The 27,771-nt window shown below is 45.7% G+C and overlaps 1 protein-coding gene across 1 annotated transcript; it reads right to left on the reverse strand.

The window, feature by feature from the left end:
• Nucleotides 1-871: 871 nt before the first annotated feature.
• GARS1 (glycyl-tRNA synthetase 1) lies at nt 872-27,771 on the reverse strand. The gene is made up of 17 exons (XM_032182416.1): nt 27,565-27,771; nt 23,762-23,863; nt 21,182-21,284; nt 19,974-20,115; nt 18,877-18,965; nt 17,338-17,414; nt 15,516-15,661; nt 14,419-14,568; nt 12,691-12,853; nt 12,041-12,205; nt 9,399-9,506; nt 8,725-8,870; nt 6,858-6,943; nt 4,817-4,926; nt 3,642-3,735; nt 2,573-2,763; nt 872-1,238 (listed from the first exon to the last, which is right to left on the reverse strand). The coding sequence occupies exons 1-17, from the start codon at nt 27,622-27,624 to the stop codon at nt 1,113-1,115; spliced, it is 2,058 nt and encodes a 685-aa protein (XP_032038307.1). The 5' UTR covers nt 27,625-27,771; the 3' UTR covers nt 872-1,112.

Here is a 27,771-nt window from a genome sequence, read left to right on the forward strand (position 1 = left end):
TTGTCCTCTCCAGCAGCACCAACCCCAGTCCCAACTGCTTTGTCAGGTTGGTTTCTAGCAGGGATGGAAAACCCTGGAAGAAGTTTCTAGTCCAGGGATGGAAAACCCTACAAGAACAGGACCAAAGCCCTCCATGCGGGCTAGAGGACATCTGAACAGGCTGAGAAGAAATTATGTGGAAGATGAGCTGACCTTGCCTCTCCTCATTAGTGGGATGAGACAAACACCAGTAGGTGTTAGGTCTCTTACCTGGTCTGGCTCACACAGGATTTAGTGCTCCCCAAACACAAGGGTGCCATTCCCCTCTCCAGCTGGGGTAAGGCACACAGCAGATAGGTTTGAGTTCACATCCAGCACCCCTAGAAATCAAGATGTACCTGGGTTCTTTTCTCACCTGCTCAGGGCAGTCTCCATCCTTGCTGCCAGAAGACATTTAATGGAAAAGCAGAGACCCTGCCCCCATTCCTGCTCTCCACACTCCTAGCTGCTCGCTCCCTTAGCCAAGCAATTCAACCATGCCAAGCGAGAACAAGAACTGGCTTTTCTACCCCCTCTCTGCTCACCTGCAGGCAAATGCTCTGAATTCTGCAGAATTATCATTAAACACCCACAGCCAAAAGCAAGTGCTGAACTCGTCTCTTCCAGGAGCTGCTTGGAGCACTGGAAGAGGACTGACACATTGATCATCCCCTTACAAATGAGGCCAGGCAGCCTGTACCACCTCACACGAGCATCCAAGGTGATTAGAATCTATAATAGGTGTCATCCATACCTTCTTGAGGGGCCACGATAAATGTGTAACACGCACAGCCATAACCAGCATTTAAAAAAAAAAATCTGGAGAAAGTACAAGGCTGCTTTAACACGGAGAACCAGGTATATATAACGGCGTTTTTATTAATAACACCTTTAGCTTGGACTGCAGTTATTTCAGCTTTTAAAGTTAAATTCAGGCAGCAGTTGAGGAAAAAAAAAAAAAACAAAAAACAAAACAAATAGTCCCTGTGTGCACAAACAATGCAGCTTCGAATAATACACGATAAGTTTATTTCATATTAACATGAACAGTAAAAACTGGAGAAGTGATTGGATTTTATTTCAGTTCCTTTTATTTATTCCTCTATTGTGTCCTTTTTGCCAGTCTCTTGTCCCTCAAATTGTGGGTACTTTGCCTCCACGTCAGCCCAAGTCAGATAACCGTTCGCCAGGTCACGGATGACAGCAGGAAGTTCAGAGATCTGCAGACAAAATCACAAAGACATATGAAACACGAAGCTACCAGTTTCAATTTGCTGGATAATTGAGGAAAACGGGTAATTTTTACAACAGCAACAGATTGAGAGCAAGACTATTATCTTCCTGGGTGATTATTTTTGGGGAGAAAAAACAATAGCTAATAAAACCTCTTAAGTCTCAAGCCTGTGCCATTGCAGCTTAGCTACTAAGGGTGACCCACGAGGGAAGTGAAACTGTCACTGTGGTGGGCCACGGCAAGGTTCATCCCTCATAATATTAGGTTATGGTTTTGGAAGGGAAAGAAAACAATGCACACATCCAAAAGATGCTGTAAGCCGAGACTTAGCCAGGCCCTATTTACTGTAAGCCCAGAACAATAGGAGCTGTCAGTTGCCTTTTCTTTGCTCCTCACAGTAGAGTCACAGCGGGAAGGATCAGCTAGAGAAACCAGAAGATTTGCAGAAAATGGGGGATGACAAATCTCATCTCTGCTACATGGCAGTGAGAGGTTGTCCAGGTGAAACAGAGACAGATGGGTGCCCCGAGGAGCTGGCCCTGCCTGTTACACCGAACTGAACCCACATCCAGCTCAGTAGCCCCGAGCACTCCAGGTGCTTTTGTGCTGTGCAGAGCTAGAACTGCTCGGCCTGGCAGATCAGAGCTACCTCCTGCTCCTAGAGGAGCCAAACTGAGCTTCTGGTGGGAGCCAAGGAGGGAAAGGCACAAAAGAGGCACCAAGGCTGCACGCCCACAGCTCTGAGCAGGTTTTGCTCCAAGGTAACGATGCCGCTATAGGGATTCCCTATTCCAGTCTGTCCTAGCAGAGCGTGCTTAAGGCAGGCATGACTTTAGGGCGATGCTTCACCAGCTTTCACAGGCAACACTGGTAGGAGGCAAGCTTTGAGGAACTGTGCTCCTGTTGTGCCCTGTCAGACAGACTGCAGCAGCCATGATTCTCCTGCTCTGGTGCCTGTAGATTCAGAGAAGCCCTGCCCTCAAGAAAACAAGTAAACACATTTACTCAGCAGCCCCTGCTCAGAGAGAGGCACTCTAAAGAGCAACGCAATCAGCCTGAAGCACGGCTTTCATGTAAGAACACCACCTCCACATCCCAGGGAAACAAACGCCTCTCCTGACGTTAGCAGCAGGGCCTGCGTCTTTTTGACCACTATTCCTTCCCCGGGGATTTCTCAGAACAGCTAAAATTGCCTCCCAGAGTTGGAGACAGCTCCCACAGAAATCTTGGGGGATCAGATACAGCAGCTAAAGCTCTCCCCTGTCCCACACGGAACAGACCTGGCTCAGTCAGCAGCAAAACCAAACCACCTGCCCTTACCTCGGCTCGGATCTGGCGCATCGAGTCCCGGTCTCTCAGGGTGGCCGTGTGAGGCGTCCGGTTGACGGTGTCGAAGTCGATCGTGATCCCAAAAGCCACGCCAACCTCGTCAGTCCTGGCGTAGCGCCGGCCGATGGACCCGGAGGAATCGTCCACCTTGTGAGAGATGCCGTTCCTGGTGAGTGCTTCAGCTGCAAAAAGCGGAGAAGGGGAGATGACCAGGACTCGTTACATACTCAGCAGGCATCGTGTTCCTAGAAGAGGCTTCCCACATCTTCACAGCACTGCCTGGAGCGAGGCACCACGTGTCCTGATCTCAAGCAGCGTCACAGATTCTCATTTTTATTTTGACTGGAGATTCAATGTTCCACTTCCCGTCAATACTACGAACTCAAACCCATCCCACAAGTACATTACTACTCACACAGCATCACCCAGCCCTCACCCAAAGGGCAACACAAACAGAAAAGTCACTGACTTCAGCTTGTCATCACAGTCCCACAGCTTTGCTTTAGCTCCGGAACATCCCAGCCTTACACACATGCTTGGCACGAGGAGACCAGGTCCCAGGCAGAGCCTGATGCAGACAGCAAAAGGCCCTGACAGGCAGCCTGTGCTCCTGTCCTTCAGGGACTCACTTTTAGATGATACGAGTGGCAATTGTGATAGAGTGCACAGCAGATCGAGGATTGATTTCAAAAATTAGCTGGCCGACCAGAGCCAAGGAAGCAATTTGGGTCAAAAAACTAATACACGAAGCGCTGTTTCTGAAGGCTTTGCCCAGACAGTGGGAAAGGTTCCTTTTTGACACCATAAGAAAAAAAGAAATGTTTTTTACAGTGTAAACCAACACATGGAAGGGCAGGGAGTTCACTTCTTGAGGCTGGACTGTGAAGTCTAGCAGACACCCAGTGCTAACTGATCCCAACCATTTTAGTTCATCAACTCTGCCTTTGCACCTGTGAGAGCCACATGATCCCAAAGCTATTTTTTCCCCTCTGCTACTGAGGAAGAAGCCTCTCTTCCCAGTGCACATCACCATTGGTCCCCCAGTGCTGTTTTCACTTACATAATTCCTTGACAAACGGCATGAATTCCTGATTCTGGCTTAGAGGAAGAACAGAGCACTTGAATGGTGCTACAACAGCTGGGAAGCTGAAGAACTGAGGAAAAAATAGAAAAAGCACAAATAAATACGAGTTTAACCGTTAGACCAGATTCTTAGGAGGTAAAAATAAACTCTGACTGAGGCTAGAGGCAGGGTGACTGTTCCAGGGGAGCAGATGTTCTCCTGTAAACTGTTTCAGGGTTCCAGCAGAAACACCTCACACACCTGGAGAAAGATTGAGTTCCTCCAGCTGTGGTCCAACCCCTCTTCCTTCCTGACATCCAACTCTTACCTCCAACCAGAGGTCTACAAGAGCTCTCCCTAAGAAAGAGATCCCCATTTGAATTACAGGAAAATGAAAGGTAGAAGAGTTTTTCCAGGATATTTAATCTTATGTACAGTCTAAGGGGAAGGAGTTTTTCCAATCATCTCTCTCCCTGTTTAATTCCCACAGGGGCTTTGCATACGCAAGGAATAAAAGCAGCTCAAAGACACCCAGCACCCTCCACAGATACCCTCAGAAGCAAACAAGAAAAGGTGCCCAAAGGGGGAAAAACGTATTTCCTGTCCCTTGCAGGTCTTGTGGACTGTAACTAGACATAAAGCAGCCCAGGCTCCATAGAAAGTAAAGAGGTACTGGAAAGGAGAGAAGGTACAGTCCAATATCCTAGATCTCATGAGCAGTTTGTGATTCAGAGTCAGCTGAGGCCTCACTCTGAGCTCCTGAATCCAGACTTACAGAAGGCTGCGTTTCAGGGAGGGCTGAGGGAACAAGTCTGCTGTCCCTCTTGCTGCACAGAAGCACGATTCCAGGAAAAGCAGCAAAGAGAGGGGAAATAAAAACACTGAGGAGGTGCCTTTCTCTAAATGATGGGACAGCGCCAACCAAGCATGAATCAAGAACGAAGAATTCCTCACCCCCTTGCCAGTAATACAGTGAGAGCCTCACACACACAGCCCCAAAATGCTCTTGGTGCATGCGTATGACACGTACACTGGCAAAAACAGCAACTCAACAGCCCACTTGGGTTTTCCTCATCTCCTCTGTGCATTATGCAGCCTTATTTTAGGATGTTAGGGGAAGGCAAATGCCTGCAGCTGGCGTTAAGCTGAGGCCCAGCAGCAGGAAAGCTCACCGTTCTCTGCTCGTCTCCTTCCCGAATGCGGAACGTGTGCTCAAACACCGTGTACATGATCCTCCCAATACCAAATGAGGGCTCGATTACATTTGGGATGATTTCTTCCACTGAAATACAACAGAACGCACATCATCATGAAAGAATTTACACAAAAGAAGTGTTTACTGCAGCTGCCTTTCTGCTCAGAAGTTCTGATTATACATAGCTAAGCACATGAAAATAAAAGGTTAAACATTCCTGCTCTAAATACACATACCTGAACGAAAAAATTTGGACTTAATCCACGTCCAGAATGTATTTAGGCTGTAAATAACAAGTCAGGGCCCCTCCCCTGGCCCTGAGAGCAAACAGCACAGCTCACATCCATGCAGATAAAACCTCTTCCACTTCATGACAGCAAGGCCTTCCCCAAACAGTCCTCGCCCAATGCCAGGCCACAAATTATGTCCAGATTACTCTGTGGCATGGACCAGAACTGTGCCCAAGGCCATGCTAACAATTAAACAGCCTGGATGATGGCAGGGTAAAGCTTAAGCTCTGGTCCACTTCAGTTTACTGTTCCAGCACAGCTTCAGGAACCAGCAGCCTGAGAAGAGAAGCACAGAGCTTCAGATCTGACTCAAATTCCTTTGTGTTCCTGCCTCGTTCAGCTGCCTGCTTCAATGCTGTTCTGCTCCCTGTTCTCCTCCTCTACAACATGTCACAGGGAGGGAGGGGAGAACGAGGATTAACTACTTAGTGTTTGCAAAAAGTTCTCAGATGTGATGTGCTGTACTTTATTATATACCTGTCATTCTTCCCTGTCCTCGCCACACATCTGTCAAGAAGCTTCTTCCTCCTTCTCCCTTCTGAGCATGAAAGGAGCTCAGTGATCAGCTGCACTGCTCAGACAGGTCAGCTTTTTAGAGAAAGCTCAGATGTAGCAACTGGAGAAGAAACAATGACTACAGGCACTGGCTGCTTTAGAAAAATCAAGGGTGGAATCCAACTCTGCAGCTCTGCACACTCCGTGTGCCTACAGAACCGACCCTCCTCAATTAAGCACCTAATCCCGAGTGGGACTTCACCTTCCAAAAGGGTGATCTCGTTTGGTTTGTGTACTGACTAACCAGTTTCCAAACACTGGTCAGTCAAAAAAAAAAAAAAAAGTATACAGAAAAATGGAGAGCAAAGCAGTGAAACAGGTGAGCACCAGCTCTGTCAGAGCAGCAGGCCGAGCCCACATCTGCTGTTTCTCCTGTAATGTCTGTTCCACCTCACTTTGCAGCTCTAAATCAGAGTCACAGATCTCTGGATGCAAACAGCTAAGAGACAGGGAAAGCATAAGCTTTGCCTCCTGCTGCAGACAGCTGCCAAACTGCCAAAATGTTGAAATTTGAAGTAAAATCAGCCACTGCAGTTCTACGTGCTGGGCCCTAGCAGTACCACAGTCACTAACAGTTACAACTCTTTGAAGTTATGATGAGGCAAAGCTTGGCACAGCACCAGCCTTTGCAGGCTAAAAGACACCTGGATGTCTCAGTGGCTCAGCAGCTGCAACAAATACAGTCTGCACACGCTGTGAGCTGCTGTACTCCTTCCTAGGAGCACACACCGTGCTCCCAGCCCAGGGCAAGACGATCCAGTAGTTACATTATGAGCTGGGGGAAAATCCACCTCAGGCTCCAGCTCTGTCAAAGACTTCTCAAATAACCTTAGGTGAGGACCTCAAGATGTCTCTGAGGAACTCCCGAAGCTGGTGTACCCTCCCCAGTTCCCCCTGCAGCAGTTTCCTACAGCAGCTGGTTCTCAACGCCGCCTTACAAACCCCAGAAGACGCAGCAGGAACACAATAAGCAGCCCCAAGCCTATTACACAGGTTACTGAGCAGCCCCACTGCTGTTCAAAAAGCTTTCAAACTTCCAAGAAAGTAACATTTGACTTTTTTCCCGTGCTGCAGTACAATGCTAACAGGAAAATGGAACTCATGAAGTCCACGTTCAAAGCGTATCCTGCACTGCCTCTTATCTTGGGTGGCCAAACAAAAATAAAAGCTCACCGTGTAATGTTTTCTGAAATCTCTTCACAGTAACCATGTCCTTTGTTAATGTAAAAGTTTTCCCTTCGGTTTCAACAGTGAATTCCCTGCAAAGGAAAAAAAAAAAAAAAAAAAAGGCATTTAAAGGCTACACCAATAAATAAACAGGTTTTATTTCCTTGATTATATCAGTTGGTTGACTTTAAGAAGAGGTACGGTCCCAGAGACTAAATCCCAGAGCTCAAAGAAACGTGGTGTAGCCATTAAAAGAAATTTATGTTAATAATAAAATTACTACTTATAAATTAAAAGCAACCATTCTCATAATCACAGCAAACTTAGTTGTGGTTAACAGCCTGAGGCAAACTCAATTAGGAAATGGAAGAATCTCACAACAAAGCATAAAAACCAAAAAGAAAAAAAAAAAGCACAAGAAACAGGCACTTGCTGCAGAGGAATGGACTTCTCATTCAAAATGAGTAGTCCAAAGGTACCCTACATCTTCACAGACACCAAGCAATGGGGAGGATAAATATGGCAACACACAGTTTTATGGTTTTTTTTTTGCGTATTTCCAAAGCTTTTGATATTACAGTCCTCTAATTTTTCTGTTGCTCCTTTACTTGACTTGCCACTGGCACACATGACTTGCTGAGGACAACCTGGGCTGTACTGAGCTATGCCACCCGCCTCGCTGAAGCATTAGGATTACTGTAATGAAAATGTGTTTAGGAAAAGCGTGTGCTAATCACTTGTGTTTGGACCCAATGCCAAACGGGCTGGAGCTTACAAAGGCTTCACCCTGAGAGCAGCCACAGTGGGATGCTGAACTTAAACAGTCACAACTTGCAGCCCCCTACCCATTCAAACCTACGGCACCAATTAAATCATTTTTACTTATTTTTAATAATTTTAAATCATTAATGATTTAATGATTTAATAATTTTAAATCATTGAATCATTTCAGCGGGACTCTGGATCACCCGGGTTCACTTTCTGTCTACAGTCACCATATCCTGCAATAGTTTCTCTCCTCATTTTGAGCATTACTGATTTGGGTTTCTATTGTTCGTTTGTGTGTGGTTTTTGTTGTTAGTGGTTATTTTTTCTTAGATCAGGGAAAGAACGTTAAAAACTGTTTAAACAAAGTTGAAAAAGCGCTACCATTCTAGAATATATTCATTGTTCCCACACCTTGCACCTTTTCAATTTAAGTTTATTTCAAATTAAGTTTATTTTTATTACTGCACCATTCGCCTTCCCATGACATACACAGCTGTTGCCCTGCTTCAGCCAAATTTGACAACTGTTGAGTTTTCTTACGTTTCTTATTTCTGCATGTTTTAGGAAAACAGGTATGCAGGTTGAGGAAATAGATACAAGTTGGTGCCCCAATGACAGACCGTAAGATGTGCTAAAGCATGTCACTAAACACTGGAGAACACACATACCAGAGCCCTGGCTCTTATTTAACCAAATCTTTAGAGTTCCATCACTCTCACAACTGTTTAATTTTAAGCTTAACTATAAAACTATCTGCTAGTCCCAGTCAATTCTGAAACCAGAGTAGGGAAGGTGGCAAACATCTCCCGTTTCTCTGAGGTGTGTCTCTTTTATGGGACAATCCCACTGAAGCCAGAAGCTCGTTCCCATGCAAACAAACAAACATTTAAATGCCATGCTACAAGGTTGTGTGCATACTGAGATATGTTGACGGATGACCAGCGATGATTTGGTGGAAGAGACAGCACTAAAGCATTTCAGGTGATCCACCCAGCCGGTTCCCACAAGGAAGGTGCTTTCAGGCAGCTCACATTAATCCCACAGCACTTTGGGAACCCACATGGGATGTGTCAGAGAAGGGCACCCCACACAGCAGCCAGCTCACCCTTTGTCATTCAGCAGCTGCTCCCTCTCGGTGATGTAACACTCATCACACATGGATAGGAACTCCAGCACCACCTTTGCATCCTTCTTATAAGCTTTGCCAATGGCTCCCTTATTTGCCTCGAACTGAACGATGTTGACTGTTTTGTACGGTGCAGTTAAGGAGTCTGAGATCACAGAAAGCAGGGTCTGGTGCTTCTGCTGCGTCAAAGCTAGCTGCTACACACCACAAAGAGCACACTACTGGGTTAAGAAACTTCCCTCCAAGAGAGGAAAGGGGGGAAAAAAAGCATTGAAAGGCAGGTCACAGATTTTTAAAGAATACAACTTTTTAAAGTATAACTAGCAGCAGAATCAAGGAATGACGTGGAGTTACCCAATAGAGTAACTTCAAATTCATAATTAAACCACGCTCCACAGCCAAAACAGAGCCCAGATTAAGATAGAAAAAAAAATAAAAGCCAAGACAGTAAATTGCCTTTGCCCACAGGAGTAAAATCACCCCCATGCTCAATTCCTTGCAGGTTACTTCCCAAAGCCATGCTGATCTTAACTGCTAAATCTGTTCCCTGATAAAATTTGCAGATGTAAATTGAAAAAGAGCTGCACAGATCTCCAAGACATCTCACGGTTGAATGACTTTTCAAGAGATTCTGGTTTATTCTGAAAGGATATAGGTTCTTTGAGAAGCTTCTCAGCTACAAGAGGAACTTTGGTGGCACGGGCATGGCAGGAGAGGTCATAGCAGGAACGATCAGCACAGCCAACGATCTCGATCCAGCCCTGAAAAAACAGAAGCAGAAGCTTTCACCAACACACTTTTTTGTCCACTTAACCGTCAAAATTATGTTTGCTTGCTCTTAAGCCCCCCCCTGCTTCCATGACTGTTTTTTCTACATAATTAGCTCTATCACAATAAGCAGCCCTCGCTCACCGGTTTGCTCCTTCGTTTGAATGACTCCATTTGTTTCCAGAGGAAACGATCAGCTATCTAACCAGCGTCTGTGCTCAGGGCCAGGTTTTCCACATGACTTGGCAGAACACAGCACTGTGCCAACAGCTTGGGGCTGGGGCCAGAGCATACAGTCCTATCACTCCCGTACTACACGAAGACATCACGCCTCCAAAGTTTTACCACTCTGCAAGCATGGAATAGACAGCAAGCAGCCAGCCACATCAGAACGGCCAAAAAACTCTGGTTTATGAGCTACTAAGACACAAATAACATGTAAGGGAAGTGCTTCTCTCAACACGTCAGCATGGATGGCAAGCAGAAATCTGAAAACGCCATTCATGGATGCAGAATTGATGAAGTCTCCCAACGTATGCAGCAAATGCAACCACCAGCTGGGTTCTCTAAATTACAATCAGCACAGACAGACAGGAATCCTGAACCTGTTTTGTGGTTTTCCAGTTTGCAGGGTGTCAGGAAAAGTATGTGAACACCTGTGAATATGCTCAGAAAACCACGCTGTTCCAGAACACCCTGGGGAATTACTACACCAATAACCAACAGGGTACTACAGGTATTTCTCAGGTAACACAAAACATGACGATTTTATACGAATGGATTTAAAGCTACCCAGAGGAGTTAACTTACTGCTGAGTACTGGAATTCAGTATAAATATTTTTGGTCATGGTTGAGTGACAGAACAAAATCTGCATCTAGCTCACAAGGAGGTTTTGTTCTGTTCCTGGGATTGCTGCCCTCACCTCAGGGCTGGGCTGTTAGACCTACTGCTCTGTGAGTGCTGTACTAATCCAGGACAAGGCTCACGAAGTTCACTGATCTTACTTACATGGTGTGGCCCACGTATGTCCAGCCTGTTTTAGGCTGGCTCCCAAGCAGCTGGCTGGGAAGAGAAGCTGGAAATACATGGCAGTTATCTATATTCTGAGGAAGCCAATCCTTCACTTGTTCCTACAGGGCTTTCCTATATGACGACAAATCACTCATCCAAGCTGCTGCATTTTTTTTCTCCTCATCTTAATTTTAGTATAATTTTAGCTGCTACTTCTCTAACTGGTTCTAATGAAGCATCGCTTGAGTGAGAAGCCTGTCTCAGCTCCTTAAAAGAAGGGAATAGAGGGAAACAACCCAAGACAAAAAAACAAAACAAAAAAAAAAAACACTCATTTCAACCACCAACCTCTTCACCCCTAGTTTGCAGGAGGTTCTTCCTGCCCACAAATAAAGCTGCCTTAACTATCTGATGCCTTGACCCATGCCCTTTGTGGACACCTGTGTGCTGCATGATCCCAGTTTGGCTATCCTGACAGAGACCACAGATGGGGTCTACTCACATCAGAGTCCCTGCAATATCACAGGCTAACCCTATAGACCTTCACAGAATCCCTTCTATCTTTCAACCCTTTACTGGATTAGATCACAGAGTTCTCTAGGTATTTTCAGGAGTCTGCACATATCCTAAACTCTTTGGAAAGGCTGGGAAGAACACTTATTTCATTTTTTTTTCCTTAATGTATAGTGAAGTATCTTCTTTTTTCCTGATTCAAGTCAGGAAAATAGATTCTGTACTCTTGAAGACAGGAATAACTTCCCCTACTCAAAATTGATAGTCTACTTACTAAGTTTCAAAAGAAGTATTTTGGAAGACAATCATTTCAAGTGATACACTTTGGCTGACACTGAAAAGCCTGAAAGCTCAGCAAAAGAATCTAAAATGAGGTAAGTCTGGCCCCTAGCTACTTACTGCTGATTCACCTAAAAAAAAAAAAAAAAAAAAAAACACACACTACAATTCTCCAAACTCCAGCCAAGAAGATAAGAGAAAAAGAAAGCTTCCAACAAGGCCTGAACTGAAGAGCTCTCGGTGACTCAACTGGGAGATAAATAGTCTTAGGAAATTTTTCTCTCAGCACCAGCTGCCTGAGCTGGCAGGCCTGAATTCTCACAGCTTGGAAGTGGGAAAGGACGAGAAAGCTTTCTAGCAGGAGAGAATCTGTCCTGGAATAACGCCTCCACTGAAATAAGTTGCTGGGGGGTTACAGTTTTGGCAAATTTGTTTTCCTTTCATTCCAGATGAAATTCAACCTGCACAAAGTCCACAGGTGCCTTCAGACTCCAGCAAAGGAGCTCAAACAGTTCAGAGACTTTGTAGGGAGCTGACCTCTCCCCTGAAGCCGTCCTTGATTCAGAATAATTCCTCCACAGTGTGTACAGACCAACACAGGCACGAAAAGAAACATCAGGCTCATCAGCCCTAGCTTTAAAAAGCAAGCAGCACATCGGAGCCTCCGCCTGCACTAACAGCAGATGTGACAGGGACATTTGCCTTTCCACTTCGCCACTTACATAGGATGTTTTGGACTCCGCGTCCCAGCAGTCACAGGCGTAATGAGCCATCTCATTCTCCATATGCTGTCGGAAGCGCAGCTTGTCTGGGGAAACGCCGACCTTTGTGAGGAAGAGGTAGATTCTGCCGATGAAGTAACCAAGAACGGAGTTATTGATCACACCCTGGAAGGAGAGAAAGCAGGAAGAAAAAACACATAGAAATTAATACGCAGGGAAGGGAAAGCGTGATTTATCACACCTCCACAAACAGCTTTTGGCAGATATTAGTACTCCATACTACTCTTTTATCAGCCAAGTGATACCTACCACTATCCCAGTACTACCTGCAGCCTTTTATCTCTGATAACCTTTGCCTGGAAGTGGTTAGGGCCAGGCTGGATGGGGCTTTGAGCAACCTCATCTAGTGGGAAGTGTCCCTGCCCATGGCAAGGTACTGGAACAGGATGGGCTTTAAGGGCCCTTCCAACCCAGATCACTCTGTGATAACAAGGGCCACGCTTAGATCATGGTCACACTGATGCACTTGAGAGGACTGAGTCTTAAATCAGGGAGCAAACCCCAGCTGACACCACAAAACAGTCTGTAATTTAGCCTCCAGAAGAGCATTCAAAAGAGCAAGCTCTGTGTGCTCACACGAGGAACATTACCTGTTGGACAGCATCTCCCAGCCGCATTATATGGGCGGACTGCCCGCTGACCTGGGCCTTGGAAGAATACAGGAGGATGTTCAGATCTGCCACGTTCTCAAATTTGGGATGACTTTTCTCACTGGGATCCACAAAGTGCTCAATTTCTGCCATGGTGAATTCCCTAATGGAGACATCAACAACTACTTAAACTCAATATTCTGTGCATCAGCCACAACCCCTCTAATAAACGATTGTGCTTTTGCCTCTCACAATTAAGTCAGCATTTAAAAACATAAGCAAACCAGAGCCAAGACAATGGACAGACTAACACATGAACCAGACTTGACGCTGGCTTTATTTTCATCTTCAAATTCCTAACGCAACTCCCCATAAACTCCTTGAGAGATATCCAGGCCATGTTTATCACCACCTTGAATCAATGCAGAGAATACCACTGCTGGAAATTCTCCAAAATTTTTGTAGTTTTTCCAGACTATCACAATGCCCATGTTAGAAGTACAGGTTTCCTGTGGAGTCAGTGAGGAATAATCCACTGACTTATTCAGCAGTCTTAACTCGTAGCAGAGATACCTAAAACAGTCGGGTGAGAGGATAATTTCTTGAAAATAATTATACCACCACATTCAGCAATGGTGTACATCCTGTTTGAGGAGCTTGTTTCTAATACATCTATGCTCATGCATTGGTTTAGCCTTCTTGCTTGAAATCAGTTTACATTGAATTATCTTGTTATCCAGAACCTTTTAGAACACCTCTGCGTAATCACTAACTTTAAATCACAGGCATCAGGATATAATTTGCTATGATAGCATAATAACACAGTCTCCTGTAAATGTGCCACAAGCGTGTAATTTATTTTTGACTGGAAATGTATTTCCATAACAAAAGTTGCTCATTTCCAGATGCGTGAGAGAACAGGAGGACTGAGAAATTTCCAAACAGTTCCCTTAGTGCTAATGATGGCACTGCCACTCAGCGACATTTAAGGCACTGTATTAATCAGTTACCAAGTTTGCAATACACACTGCCTGTTTGTACAGCACAACCACGCTGACTGCATGGGAGTCCTCGTTCCAAATCAAGACAGAGGCATCTGTTCAGAATAATTCAGTTAAGATACAGCGATTACCCTGAAAGAAGTGCAGTAATCACTTTCACCCTGAGATAGAAAGCTTTGAAAATAATTCTCAGTAATAACCCTGAGCTTTCCGGCTTGACTGATGCTGGGACACAAACACAGGTCTTGAGTCAGGTTATCTCCTCACTTCCTCTCTGTAATAAGCTGCAGAACTGAAACAAGGAAACACTGCTGCAAGGTCAATTGCATTTTGATTCCAGATTTTAGCTTTAAAGTAAACAGTATGATGTAATTAAACAAAGTTGCACACCTTGTAGAAAACACAGCTACCTTTAATGATTTGTTTAGTTCATGATGGAAGCCAAATTTTGCTAGCAGAACTGAATTTAATCGAGGTGTTTCTAATAGAGCACCTATTTCACAGATCCTACTTCTCTCCAAGCCTGGCTGGTGAGAAATCATTAGTTAAAACCTTAACTAAATAAGTTCTTTGCCCGTGAACCCTGTGACTGACTGGGCACCTTATCAGGAGCACGCTGGGATAAAGCACGGAAGTGAAATAACAAATCTTTGTATCAACACCAGAACAAATGGGAGGTGCCACCTGTGCCAGGACACCCCCTGCTGAAAGAGGAAATTTGCAGTACCTCACTCTGATAAGGCCAGAGCGGGGCGAGATCTCATTTCTGAAGGAGTTTCCAATCTGGGCTGCAGCAAAAGGGAGTTTGCCTTGGTTAAACTCCAGAAGACGTTTGAAGTTGAGGAATATTCCCTGTGCAGTTTCTGGCCTCAGGTAGCTGAAAGGAGATGGGGCAGAGGGGAGAGAGGAGGGAAAAAAAAAATGACCATCAAAAATTGGTGGGGAAAGCAGTGAGAAAAGAAAAACACAGTTACTACAGAACTTAAAGGAACTTTTTTTGTCTTGAGTCTTTTAATTACAGACACAAAACACTGAAGCAGCAAGCTGAGGGGAGACAATCAAACATCAGCTGTGGCCCAAGTACAGAACCTCACAGGTACTCCTAAAAACAAACTGGATGACTTGGCTGCTTTTGAGATGTAAGGATGGAAAGGGTATTTTTATGAAGTACAATGTATTAACCAGTTACAAAGTCACAGCATCACAGAGGTCAGAGGGAGTGTTTTCTCCTTGCCTGCCCTACGTGGGTCTGGGCAGAGCCAGGCTGCTTCCAAACGTGGATTTTGAAGGGAAACTATGACTGCAGCTCTGCTATGACACAAACCGTGGTTTCAGTGTCCCTACAGTGATCTGACAGTACGAGGGCAGTAACGCCTACACAAACCATTCCACGTACTGCACTGGGAAGCACACGACACCTACCCTTGATCTTCTATCACAAGGAGTATCACGAGTATCAAATCTCTGCTTCTGAAGAGGGGGTTCAGTTTTACTTTTAGAGATCCCAACTGAAGAAAAAAGCCTCTACACTCCCACAAAAACTACTAACACCTTGTCGCTGAAGTTACCTCACCCCACTAAGTAACTTCATCCTGAGAAACGTACAAACAGTTTCTCTACAGGCACCAGGTAACTTTGGGTCCACAACCGTCAGTTAACTGGTTTCCTGGAAAGCACAACGCCAGCCAGCAAGGTACAGCTGTGATCCGCACAGTCGGGCAGCTTCAAGTGTTTTTAAGACTGCAACAGCTCCATGTTCCTCGTGTTAACGTTAATCCTAAGTGAACTAGGAAGAAGGGGGAGCAGAATGTGATTGGTACTGACCCAGGCATGTTTCCTCCAGGCCCAATGGAGGTCTTGAACATCAGATTGAAAGAAACAGGAGGGGAAAGGTCATTCCCAGTGATAGGAGACTTCACGTTGTAGTTCACAAAGAGATCTGCAAGCTCTTGCTGGCCATAGTTGTCCAACTAATATCAAAACAAAGGAGAAATATTTTAATTAGCAGACAAGCTAACTGGAATGAATTACATCCTCTTCATCTTTTACTGAGCCTGATCCACAGCTCTGAAGCACCAGCCCAAAATATTCCTTTTTAGCCTAATTTTTTTATGCAAGCTAAGTTGTTGTTTGAAACAACGACAGAAGTGTATCTCAGGAAGCAGCAAACTCATTTTAGTAATGTCGGTCCCCCAACTCAGCCATTCCATAAAAGTCTACACAGAATTGCAAGCATTAAGGGTAAGAGTGGGTGTAAAGCAGAAGAAAAGTCATCAGGACTACATCAACACCCACTGGTGGCTTCGTCTGCAGTTTCAGCTAAAACATGGGGAGCAGTGTGTCAAGAAGAAAAAAAAAAAATACAGCAGTGAGGGAAAAGAAAGCTAAAATATCTGCAGTGCTTTGTCTGCATTCACTTCTCTTCCTCCTGCTGCAAGAAACACCATATTCAAGCCATGCATTTGATACTCCCTTTTAGAGCTGCTCTGCATTTTAGTCAAATAGAGCAAATCTGCAGCACAGGGCTTCTTGGTAAAAGAATTTTCATTTGCTCTAAAAGCAGCTTGGATAGATGCTTTCACTTGTGACATAATGTCAGCCCCTTCCAGAACCCTACTTTTCACTGAAGGACAAGAAACAAACAGTAGGAGCACAAGAACTGTAATTTAACTACACAAGAGCAGCAAATTCTAGCCTTATTCTGAGCACGTAAGCACTACCATTTGCATATGCACATTTAAATGTAGTTTCTATAATGTAAGTATCATAAGGGACCTATAGTGCACATTATAATCATGATTTAACACTCAAGCTAATAATCAAATGAGCTGTTTCTAACTCTGCCACAAATCTTCATGTATCAGAGAAGCCTCAAGACAGGATAAAAAATTAATAGAAGGATTCCTTTAAAGGATAGTGAAGGTTCAGAGCTGCAGTGTGACAAAGCTAATAACAGCTGCTCAGTGATGCAATGCACTGGAGAGAAAAAGTGGCTGCTTCTGGAAGGAAACATCCACTCTGTTATGCATGGCTCTGGAAGCAGTTATCCTAGAAGTCATGAGAACATGTCATGAGAACAAACATCAAAAACAAACTTTTTTAAAAAAAAAAATAAAAATCTAGAGGCAAATGCTTGTACAGCTGCTCAGAACACCAGCCTGGAGCCCCAGCTATTTTCACAGTAAACAGAAGAAAATTAATGCAGGGTATTGGACACAGAGGAACAGATCACAAGTGCTTCAAAGTCTTGAACCATATCAATTCAGTGCTGAGGTGGTTCAGGAAAAGCCTGCCAAAACTTCCCATCTGTATCTGTTTCTTTGCATCACACTCCTGCATTGAGGCTTCAACAAAGGTAAAAGGGGGATTCAAAAGAAACAAGCTTTCTACAGAGAGTAGAGTGCAACACAGCAGACTAGCTCCAAGGACAGAGCTTCAGCCTAACAATTCTGTGTTCAAGAGACACCAGCAGTAACTCTCCAGTGCAGAAGGAAGATGTGATTAGGCAGCAAGTTCCCAGTATTTAGGAACACATATCTCTGAGGTACACACTTCGAGAGGCAGAGAGAAAACTGCTACTGTGTACTGCATTTCCCCTATGGCACAGGCATCCCTAAAGCAGTCACCTCCTCACGCAGCCACCTACCTGTGTGATAACATTTTCCATTTCTGCCTTTTTCTCTGCTGTGCACTTCTTGTCAGACATAAGCTTCTGCAGATGAGCTGTGAGCAAGAAAAGTACACATTGAGTTTATATCGCAAACCTAACACCAACCCCGATCTAAAGGTAGACAGTAGAGGAGGATCCTCCAGCATGACCATAAGTGTATGCCCACCAGCTGTCCTGCTGGTCTCCATCAGGTTAATTCCACTCACATCACCAGGGCAATGCTGATTTGCAGCACAAAAGCTGCACCAATTTGCTGTACCAACATGCAACAGGGAAAACAAGAGGTCCTGCTCTAGTTTATTCCTGATCCTGATTCCTGTAAACCCAAGCAATGGTTTTGTAACCCCTTTCTCCTTTATTTTCCTTCCACGAAGACTGAAAATTAAAAGTAACGTCTGATCCCAAGCCAGCAAGGCTAATTTTATCCAAATACACTCAGAAGCACGTACTGACTTGGTACAGTAGGGTTAGGCCACATTCCATGTTAAAGCACAACATCCTCCATGAGACACAAAGGCAAACAGCGAGGGCAAGACTTCCCATTGCCATTTTGGAAAAGGAATTTGCCTTTTTAGTGGCACTAACAGCAGGTGGCTGTTCTCCAATGATGGGCTGCAGAAGAGAGCAGGGACACTCTTGTTTGTGGGCCCGTTCTGTGTGCAAAGCGGGCAGAGGCTGGATGGTCTGCTTCTGTGTTTGTTCTTCCCCCACCAAAAAGAAGATTCAAACTGAGTACTACAAAAACAGTTTAAGGCTGATATAGACTGTTCTACACACGTAACTTCCAAGAAAAGGTCTAGAAATCTAAGCAGCACAACCCATTTAAACCTACAGCAGAAAAATCCTTCCTTTCGCAACAGAGCTGTACGCGAAAATGTTTTACAAGAAGTTTTTTACTTTTAAGATTCCTTCATGTAATTTCTTTTTCTTCTTTAAACAAATTTAAATCAATAACCAGGAAAAAAAAAAAAAAGTGAGGACTTTGCAAACCTAAGAAATGCCTAAAGTCTATTTAGCAGTCCCAAAAGCTGGCTGAGTTATAGGCTATACAAAGGTCAGCAGCAGCCCTGTAATGGACACTTGTATAGGGAAAGCATGCTCTGTCCCGTTATATCTTCATTAAATCATTTCCCAGTTCTAAACAAAAAGCAACTGAAACACAAGAAATGTCTGGAACATGGCACAGAATAAGAACCTTTTTATATGGGAATCCTCAGCTTAGACAACACAGCAATGTTTTATGGCCTGAAGATGCAGCATTTTGTAAAAAGGGCCCCAGCTACGTTTTTGGTAGAGATCCCATAACTCGTTTAAAAACACTAGCACAACATTTTTGTGGGACTGAGAACTTAGGGAATCTCTGGTATGGGCAAACAGGTTATGAATAATGCACTATAAACACAACTGTGAGTGACTGGATACACCAACTGGCCCTCCCCAAAAAAGATATTATTTTCCCACGTTAAATCACTGCAAGAAATCCCCAAACACACCTGCCTTTAACTGAAAACCAACCTTTTAAGAGATGATCAGCACGAAAACACTCCCCATTTTTCACATCTTTCACCATGAAGTCAGCAAACTTGTCTACGTGGCCAGAAGTCCTAGAACAGACAACAAATAAAAAAGGAATGTGAAAGCTGCCACTGGACAGCACTGGGTATGGATGGTGCAAGCCCACTGCAGGGACCATCACCAAAGAGAAGTCCTTCACACCACGTGCCCAAGCTGCAGGTTCACTTTTGCTTCAGGTTACAGATCTCCATTAAGCAGTACCATCCTACAGCTGATTTGACCTGTGAGAAAGTACCAATACAGCTAAATCTTAAAGTGGGTAAGTGAGATGACACTTAGCTACCTTTAGAAAACACATTGTGATTGAAGCAAGCAAGAAACAGGCAGTTGTGAGGGGTCCTCAGCAGTTCAGGTAAACAGATTTCCACTATTTTACACCAGTGACCCATGACAGCTCCTGACGCTCATACTGTGACCCACAAACTGTAATGCTGTTGCCTCAGCTCTGACTCATTCCAAAAGCTCCTGAGATTTTTAGCAAACCTGCTGGCAGTCTTAGCAGAAATGTGGAGGCGAAAGGGTCCAGAGCCTGAACTACACTCTCGCCCTTGAAGGCAGTCCCTCCACCTGGGCGTTGGATACAAAGAGGGCTACAGAAGCACCATTTCTATTCAGAGCTCTGTTAACACACTGCCTTTTGCCATCCCCCTGCAGAGAAGGGAAGGATGGTCCAGCATCCAAACTGCTGTTCTAAGCCATGGCCCAGCCGTCCCCGTTTTAGAACGGGCACGTCATCCTTTTTCTCATCTTCTTGACCTGTTAGAAAAAAGGATAGCGGCAATTTCTTACCTAAGGGGACTGCTAAGAGACATTAAGACATTAGGCTCTCAGGCATATGTCCCACTGCTCTCCCAGGTTTATGGAACAACACCTTCTCTCACTGACCTGTGCACTGATACCTCATTATTTTGCACTAGAGCAGGGGGATGAAATTGGGTGACCCAGTCTCAAGATCCCCATAGTCACTTTTACAAAAGCCTGTAAAAAGCAGCTATGACCAGAAATGCCATGCTGTAAAAAGAAATATCTGTATTTACTTCAAAACTGGCTCCGGCGTGAGCATGGTGCAGTCAATCTCCAGGATTTGCTCCTCCTGTATAAAGTGCTGTCTCCATGCCTGGATGATGTTGTTCTTCAAAGCACATCCAACAGGCCCGAAGTCATATAGCCCACTGACACCTGCAAGGAGAGAAAGGAAAAAAGCGTTGTAGGAGCAAGATGGTATGAAGCTGCATTGTTTGGAGGAAAATGCCTCCTTTCTCAGCGTCCCCATGGGTTCATTTGAGTCTGAGGTCATTTTCTGAGTATGAACTGCTCTGTGCTAAGCAGAATAAGGACTGTGGGCTCTCTGTGGGGTGCTTTTTGCATGAAGACCCACAACAAAGTCTGAAAGTAAATGCTGCAAAGCATCTAGAGAGACAGTACCCTACCCTATCAAGTACAGTTCAGTTGTGGGGTGCACTGGGGCATCAGGTAGTGGCAGAAGGTGAAGCTGATACATTGATAGCTGTAAAAGCCAAACTCCCTTCACCAACGGATTATATCTTGTGGACTGTTTTGTTGGGGGCAAACTGAACACAAATGAGGTGGTAACGCATGTTCCAAAACAATACGCTGTTTCAACAATAAGATGTGTGCCAATCACCAGTTTAGGCAAAAAATGAAACAAAGAAAGCTAATAAACAACCCCGAGTATTTATTTGCCTTAAAATAAAAGAGCAGTAACCATACAGGCACTGCGCTGACCTTGAGCTGCCTCAAAACAGCTCTCTGAAGAGGTTTAACAGCCACATTTGTTCACCTGCCCAATAAAGTTCATTGATAAAGTTCATTAAGGTAACAGGTTCTAAAGTTCAAGTTAGTTTTAAGCATTATCTTGCCAAAAAAAGCTCAAAAAATGGTTGTGAGGAAGTAAGCTGTTCACCCCCCTTAAACTCCAAACACCCTACTCCTCTGCAAAGCAACTGCCTTCAACTGTGTAATGCTCAAATCCTGCAGCGTAACATCCACTCATTTGCACTCAGAAACCAAAAGAGAAACTATGAGGCTCTCCTCCAAGACTTTAGGGAAAGGAAACCTTTTGGAAAGGCTAACAGACTCAAGCAGGAGAAAGTTTAAAGGCAAAAAAAAAAGATCTTTCAAGTTGCATTAAGATAACATCCCAAGAGAACAGCATTTCAGATAGCTAGAAAGACCAGAACATTAGCCTGAAGGGATTAGAATTTAAATTTCTTTAAATCTGTACCTCCATAAATAGAGAAGGCTTGATCGTAGAAAAACCTCCTTTTCAGGGTGTCTTCCATTTTAACTCTGTCCACGATGTCATCTTTGGGCTGCAAGGCCAGCTCCTGTAATTGAAGCAAACCAAAAGTGGTTAAAAAGCTGCAGTTTCTGACAGGACAAATCCTCTCCGCTCACCATTAGGAGTCAGAAGTCTGTAAAGACCATTTTGAAGCGAAAGTATCCTGCCAACACGCTCATTTTCCAAAGAGAAGTGGACTCTGAGATGAACATGATTGTCTGAACGTGGCGTTTTAGACACTTGAGGTGGGCTCATCTGCCCTGACTTTCAAATAACTAAGCCTGAGCTAGCCACCTTCAGCTCTCTTTACAATCTATGGAGAAAAATGGCAATTTCCAAAGCAATTCTCCCAACCTATTTCTCTCTCCTGACTATAAAGAGAGCCTAAAATGACTAGCTTAAACTACAAGCATATAACTTGCGGTGTGGATGAAGCTTTTATTAAAATGTTCCGCACATGAAAGAATTTTTGCTGCAAAAAATATAAACAGCATCAATCTCGTGCTTTGCCAGAGGTGTGTGTTTAGCCATTTGCACAAAGAATACTTTTAAAATGTAGACTTTTACAAATACAAGCACACAAATTTTATAGTTACAGAGTGTCTAAATGCCCCAACTGAATTCTACAAAAATGTTTTGCAGCAGATACACTATTTTAACTGAAATCCTACATTTAGGCAGAGCAATTACATATAAATGTCTACTGGCTTGTCTCAAGAAGGACAGAGTGTTTTAACACAGAAAAACATTATTTTATCATTGGTATATCTCTGACAAAAGTAATTCAGAGAGAACAACTGTTTATGACCCTAAATCAATAGCCTAGGAACAATTTACCTGATTTGGATTTTTGCAACCAACTCCAACAGAGAAGTCAACAGAATTGAACGATTTTCTTCAACACAGACAATTTGACAATTAGAACAGAATTAAGCCAAGGAGTTCACTAAATGAATTTGGATCCTCTAGCACCATCATTTTGAACAGTATTCTGCTTTATATATATATACAGTATGACCTTTTTTTTTTTTTTTTAAAGCCCCTAGAGACGCATACAAACAGCCACCATCTATTAAGACCACAGAAGCTCTGCTGCTGCCATCAGCATAAGCCCAGGTGTAATTTTGCAGGAAAGTGAGTGAAAGACAGACAGGGCACACAGGAGAGCAAACACCTCAGCAGTACTTTTAAAGCATGGCGAGAGAATCCATTGGACACTCTGCTTAAAGAGCGGAATCACATTTCACAGTCGCCAGCATTTCTTAACAGAAAGGGTGGCTTTTGCCCAGAGATGGACAGAAGAACAAAAGGGACAAGTCCAGTTTTGAACTGGCGGGGAGAAATGGCCAGCAGTGCAGGAAGAGTTGTAGCAGGTACAGAACCCAGAGAGAATGGTGAATAAAATGGTGAACAAAATGGTGCAGAAGTCAGAGAAAGTCTTTCTATCTGGCTTCGAACTCTATTCATAAATGGAAGGTAGAGAAGTGCCTGTAGTAGCCATCAAGACCCTGTACAGGAACAGAATCATCTACTGACCTTCCAAAAGATACGGTTTGAGAATATAAAGCCAAGGAACTTAAACACTACTCTGTCCTTTTCAAGCCATCAAATTCAGAGTCACCCTGCTCTCTTTAAGCAGGAATCACAGGACTTGGCGACTGCACCAGCAGCTAAAGCTACCAAACATTCACACTGCTGCCTCCTGCAAAAATTGCAAGCGACCACGATGCATTGCTGGAAACACTGTCAAGAGAAAGCACTTCACTTTGGGTGCTGTGCTGACAAAGGAACTTGCTGTGTGTGCAAGGTCATTCGTGTGCTGACAGCGACACAGCCCACACGTGTTGTGTAAGTGGCACGCACGCCGCTCCGTGGCATCCCACAGGCGCTCTCCCAAAGGAAAGGTGGGGCTCAAAGGGCTCCCAAAATTCCTGATCCGCCTCCTCGCTGCTCTGTGTCAGGTTTCCGAGGGCTGAGTGGCAGAACCGGGATGGCACTCCACAACCCTTCGTTGCAGGAAGGCCTAGCCACGCTTACAGGTTTCACGCAATGGTTTCAAGGCACGGTTCTGGGCTGAATACCAAGCAAAAATGATATTGCCTTGCTCGGGTTAAATGCATGCAGCCAGCCACATTGCCAGGCCCAGGGAGCACTAATTGTTCACCCCACATCACTCAGAACAAATAGGGTCAGCGGGTTTCAATTTGGATACCTGCACTCTCACAGAGAGTCAGCCCCATGCAGTGCTGTACTTGTTTATTCGTTCTTTTAGAAGCTGCATCAAAGCAACGAAATATAATTTAGCAAGACCCAAGCAGCTTTAGGTGAAGCTTTAGACCTGTGGGTTTTCATATTTCAGGAGTTTGCTGGTGCTAGCTGGAAAGATCACTTTTTAAACTATTTCAGAAGTGAATTCAAACACTCTACACTCTATCTATCCATAGATACTGTAAAAGAGCATTAAGCAGAGAGAGAGGCTTTTCAGGCAAAACCGAAGAGCTCAGGTTTAATTTCCAGACTCACCTTCGCTTCTAGGATCCTCTTCCGAGCTTTGAGCTCTGCTACAGCTTTGTCTATATCCACCTGGGGAGCCTTCTCTTCCTTCAGCTTCCTTACCAGCTCTCCCTAGAAGAAGAAAGAACAGAAAATGTGGATTCTCTCTTCAAATACCACCACCGACAACCCTCCTTCTTTCAGCTCCTCTGGCAACCCAAAAGGAGGAGATTGTGCTGTCTCCCAACTCTTCATGGGTCTCAAGAGGCTTAAGTCAATCAGTTCAAGTGAGAAATGCCTTGGGGAGTTAGCAAAACTGGACATCATTAGAGAACAATTAATGCAACCTCCCCCACCACCCCAAAACATTAAATCCCTTATCTGTTATTACATCTTCGTGTGCAAATACACTTCGCCGTTCATCATTTCACAACAGACTTCCACACACCCTGATTTTCTGTCTTTAAGGATGTACCAAGTGGATTCCCAGGTGGTTACTATAGGCTTTGTGCTCCCTCTCTCTCATTATAAGGTTTTTCTTCTTTCAACCCCCTTCACTTGTCTTCCAAATTTTAACTTTAGACTTCCTCTGCCAAATCTGGCCAAAATGGCCCAATAAGTACACAAATTTGTAGAAGGCCTCGTGGAATACCAACCTTTTTAGTTTAACATCTAAGCAGGGAAGACGCTGCACTATCTGTCAATACTATTGCTGTTAAAACCAGTAGCTTTGGAAAAGAATGGGGTAAAAAAAAATCCTGAGTATTTCAGAGCAGCAAAACCTTCCTTTAATTCACCTTAATTCAGCCTTCCTTTCTGTCCACTCTTCTCCAGCCAAAACCAAGGTGCACCTTGAATTATGAGAAGGACACAAAGAAATAGCCCCAGGAGGAGAAGCACAGAGACATCGATACCTCAAGTAAGATGATCTAAGGATGGGATGCTCCGAGTTGAGCACTGTTCTCGTGCCTTACACTCCTCCATGAAACAGAAAGAAAAAGGAGATTGCAACATTTCCACTACACCTGCCTTCTCCTACAGTCGCCGCTTCTGCCGTGAATATTACAGGAACCCAAAGAGAAGAGAATCCACACCAGTCAGATCAGAAAGGGTTCTTTCAAAGACTGGGGGGTTCAAAGGCTGGTTTTATTAATAAACGGAAGAAACGAGTGCATGAAAGCACACACGAGGAAACAAGAGAAATCTAAGAGATGTGCCGGGCTCCCCAGCCCCGTGGGGCACAACCTGCACGTTTCCTTCCTGTTAACCGGTCCCACCAAAACGTGAGAGTTTCACTGCGGGCTTCCACCGCCGCTCCTGGGTAACGTGGCAGAGGGAGGGATCTGATTTTTTTCTTTTTTTTTTTTTTTCCCCTTTCTCTCTTTTAAAGTAGTAAGTCCAAATTGCCTTTGTTGAGCTTAAGGGGGGGGTCGGCAGTGGAAAAAGCAGCAAGGCGGCAGCAAGGCAGCTGCTGCTGACTCAGAGCCGTCACCCTGCTCGCGGCTGAGCATCGAGAGGCAGCGCACAGCAACTCTTTGTCCTGATCCCCAAGCGAAAGAGCCCTCAGACGTAGGCAAGAAGAAAGGGAAAGAAAAAAAAAAAAAAACACACACACACAACCGAAGCAAGCAATTATGCTTGCTGACAGGACTCGATCTAATTAAAGCTCCGAGCCCAGCCCAGAGGAGGAGTGCACAGCAGCACTCGATGTGGCAAATTTCGCTGCAGCTTTGTCCCACGGAGCAGTAAAGCAGAGAGAGGGATCCACCCCTGGATCACGGCAGCTTATTGCATCAGGCACTGCTGCAGGAGGAAGACGGGCAGCTCGCCTTCCTCTCCGGAGGTTAAGAGTCCCTCTGGTTTAATTAAAGCCTCTTCTCTGCTTCTCCAGGGGCTGGCAGACGGGGTCGACCATGCTGTAATGTCTCAGCTTATCATCCTTCCTCCCTGAGCTCTTGTGCAAACACCTCGGTGAGATATTGCTGTGAGCTCTATGTTAAATATCCCCGGCCCCAGCTCAACGTGTTCACCCACACACCTTGCCCTGGCACCCCACGCTTCTGATCTGGGCCCACCAGCACAAAAAAAACGGGGGCACCGGTACCCAACAGGGCAAACGGCAGCGTCCACGACGCAGGATTTTACAATAAATCCACCAGCTGGTCCCGGGGATCATCATTTTCTTTACAAGGAGCTCCCCTGCCAAGGCATTAGGCTGCGCAATGATTCATAATAAAACCTCACCGAAGCGCCGGTGTAATTAGAGGGCCGTAAATCCACTCATTTAATGGGGAAACACGCACGAATCCACCAGCCCACGGGACACACACGTAGCTGGGCACAAGACCACGGATTCGGCCACCTGAAGGAGCCCGGTGGGGATCCCACACGTGGAGGTACGGGGAAATCCCAGGTGCACGCAGCACGGGGGCCGAGATCGAGGGTCGCTTACGAAACCAGAGGATGAGCAAATCCTCCTCAGGTAAGAAGGACGCTCGAGATAACAGCTTCACGTGCCAAGGAGATGGAAGGAGAAAGGTGTGCGGCCCCAGCTGACCGGGCACAGCCGCCTTTAAGATGTTTAAGGATGATCCAACAACCAGCGTGCAAAGAAATGACTATTCCTTACCGTATCGGGTAAATATACAATTATTGAAAAAGGTAAATTACCCCCCAAAATCCAACACAAAGTCATTTCTACAGGGAAGTCATCACATGACCCTGCAGGATGAGGAAACCTCTGCAGGCTGCTTTATAGAGAAAGCACCAAGAGCCAGCCACGGGGCCCTAAAAGCATGGTGGGGGGCCCTAAATGCACGGTGGGGCCGGCCCCAGACACAAGGAGGAAAGTCCCCGTAGGCTGCCACCTGGATCCAGTGGGTGACACATGGGGAACCCCCAGAGACCCCAAAACTGAAGGGGTTTTGGGACAGATCCACCGGGAGCCCTCACTGTAGGCTCGGGGGGGAGGTGTGCAGGGTGCTGCAGTGACCCCAAATCCTGAATTATGGGATGGGGGCAGGCAGAGCCCTATGAGGCTGTGGGGAAATGCTTTGGTTCCTGCACAGGGGGACCCCACAGCTGGGGGGGGGGGGGGGGGGGCAGAAGGGACCCAGGGGGCCACGGAGGAGGGGGTACACAGCTGTCAGACAGCCCTGACCCTAAGCAGGACCCCCTGGGACAGCAGGGACCCCCCCCTCAGGGAGGTGAGGGGCACGTCAGGTCCCATCCCCAACCCGTGTGGGTGTCCCTATATCTCTGTGTCCCCCCATATCCACGTGTCCTCCCTGCCCTCCTGTATCCCCCGCCATATCCCTATATGCCCCATATCCTCCCTCATCCCTGTATCCCACCATATCCCCACACCCCCCCGTGTTGCCCCCATACCCTCACACCCCCATGTGCGTCCCCCCAGCCTCCCCCATATCTCCCTATATCCCCTATACCCCCAAATCCCCGTGTGTCCCCCCTAAACCCCCCTAAATCCCCGTGTCCCCCACAGCCTCCCCATTCCCCCCCAAATCCCTGCGTTCCCCCCAAATCCCCTCCCTCCCCATATCCCCGTGTCCCCCTATTCCCCTCTAAATCCCCACACCCCCCTTACACCCCTCCATCCCCGTAACCCCCCTAAACCCCCTTTTTCCCCCACTTCCCCCAAAAACCCCAATACCCCCCATTTCCCCCCAATCCCCATTTCCCCCCCACATCCCCATGTCCCCCCCTTTCCCCCTCAATCCCCATTCCCCCCCCATATCTCCCCACACACCCCAAACCCCCAAATCCCCACAAATCTCCCCCAAAACCCCAAATTCCCCTCAAAAACCCCCCATTACCTGATGCCGCACCGCCTGCCGCAGCGGCGCCAGCACCCCTTCGGCGGCCGGGCCGTCCATGAGGGAGGCTGCCGGTACCTTTCCCGGTACCTTTCCCGGTACCTGAACCCGTCCCAGCCCCAATCCCGGTCCCGGTGCCCGGCCCGGTGCCGGTACCGGCAGAGCCCAGAGGGGGACGAGGCGGCGCAGGGCGGGCACGGCGCTGAG

Source organism: Aythya fuligula, chromosome 2 (assembly GCF_009819795.1).
Source record: "Aythya fuligula isolate bAytFul2 chromosome 2, bAytFul2.pri, whole genome shotgun sequence".
In the NCBI taxonomy this organism is placed as follows: Eukaryota; Metazoa; Chordata; class Aves; order Anseriformes; family Anatidae; genus Aythya; species Aythya fuligula.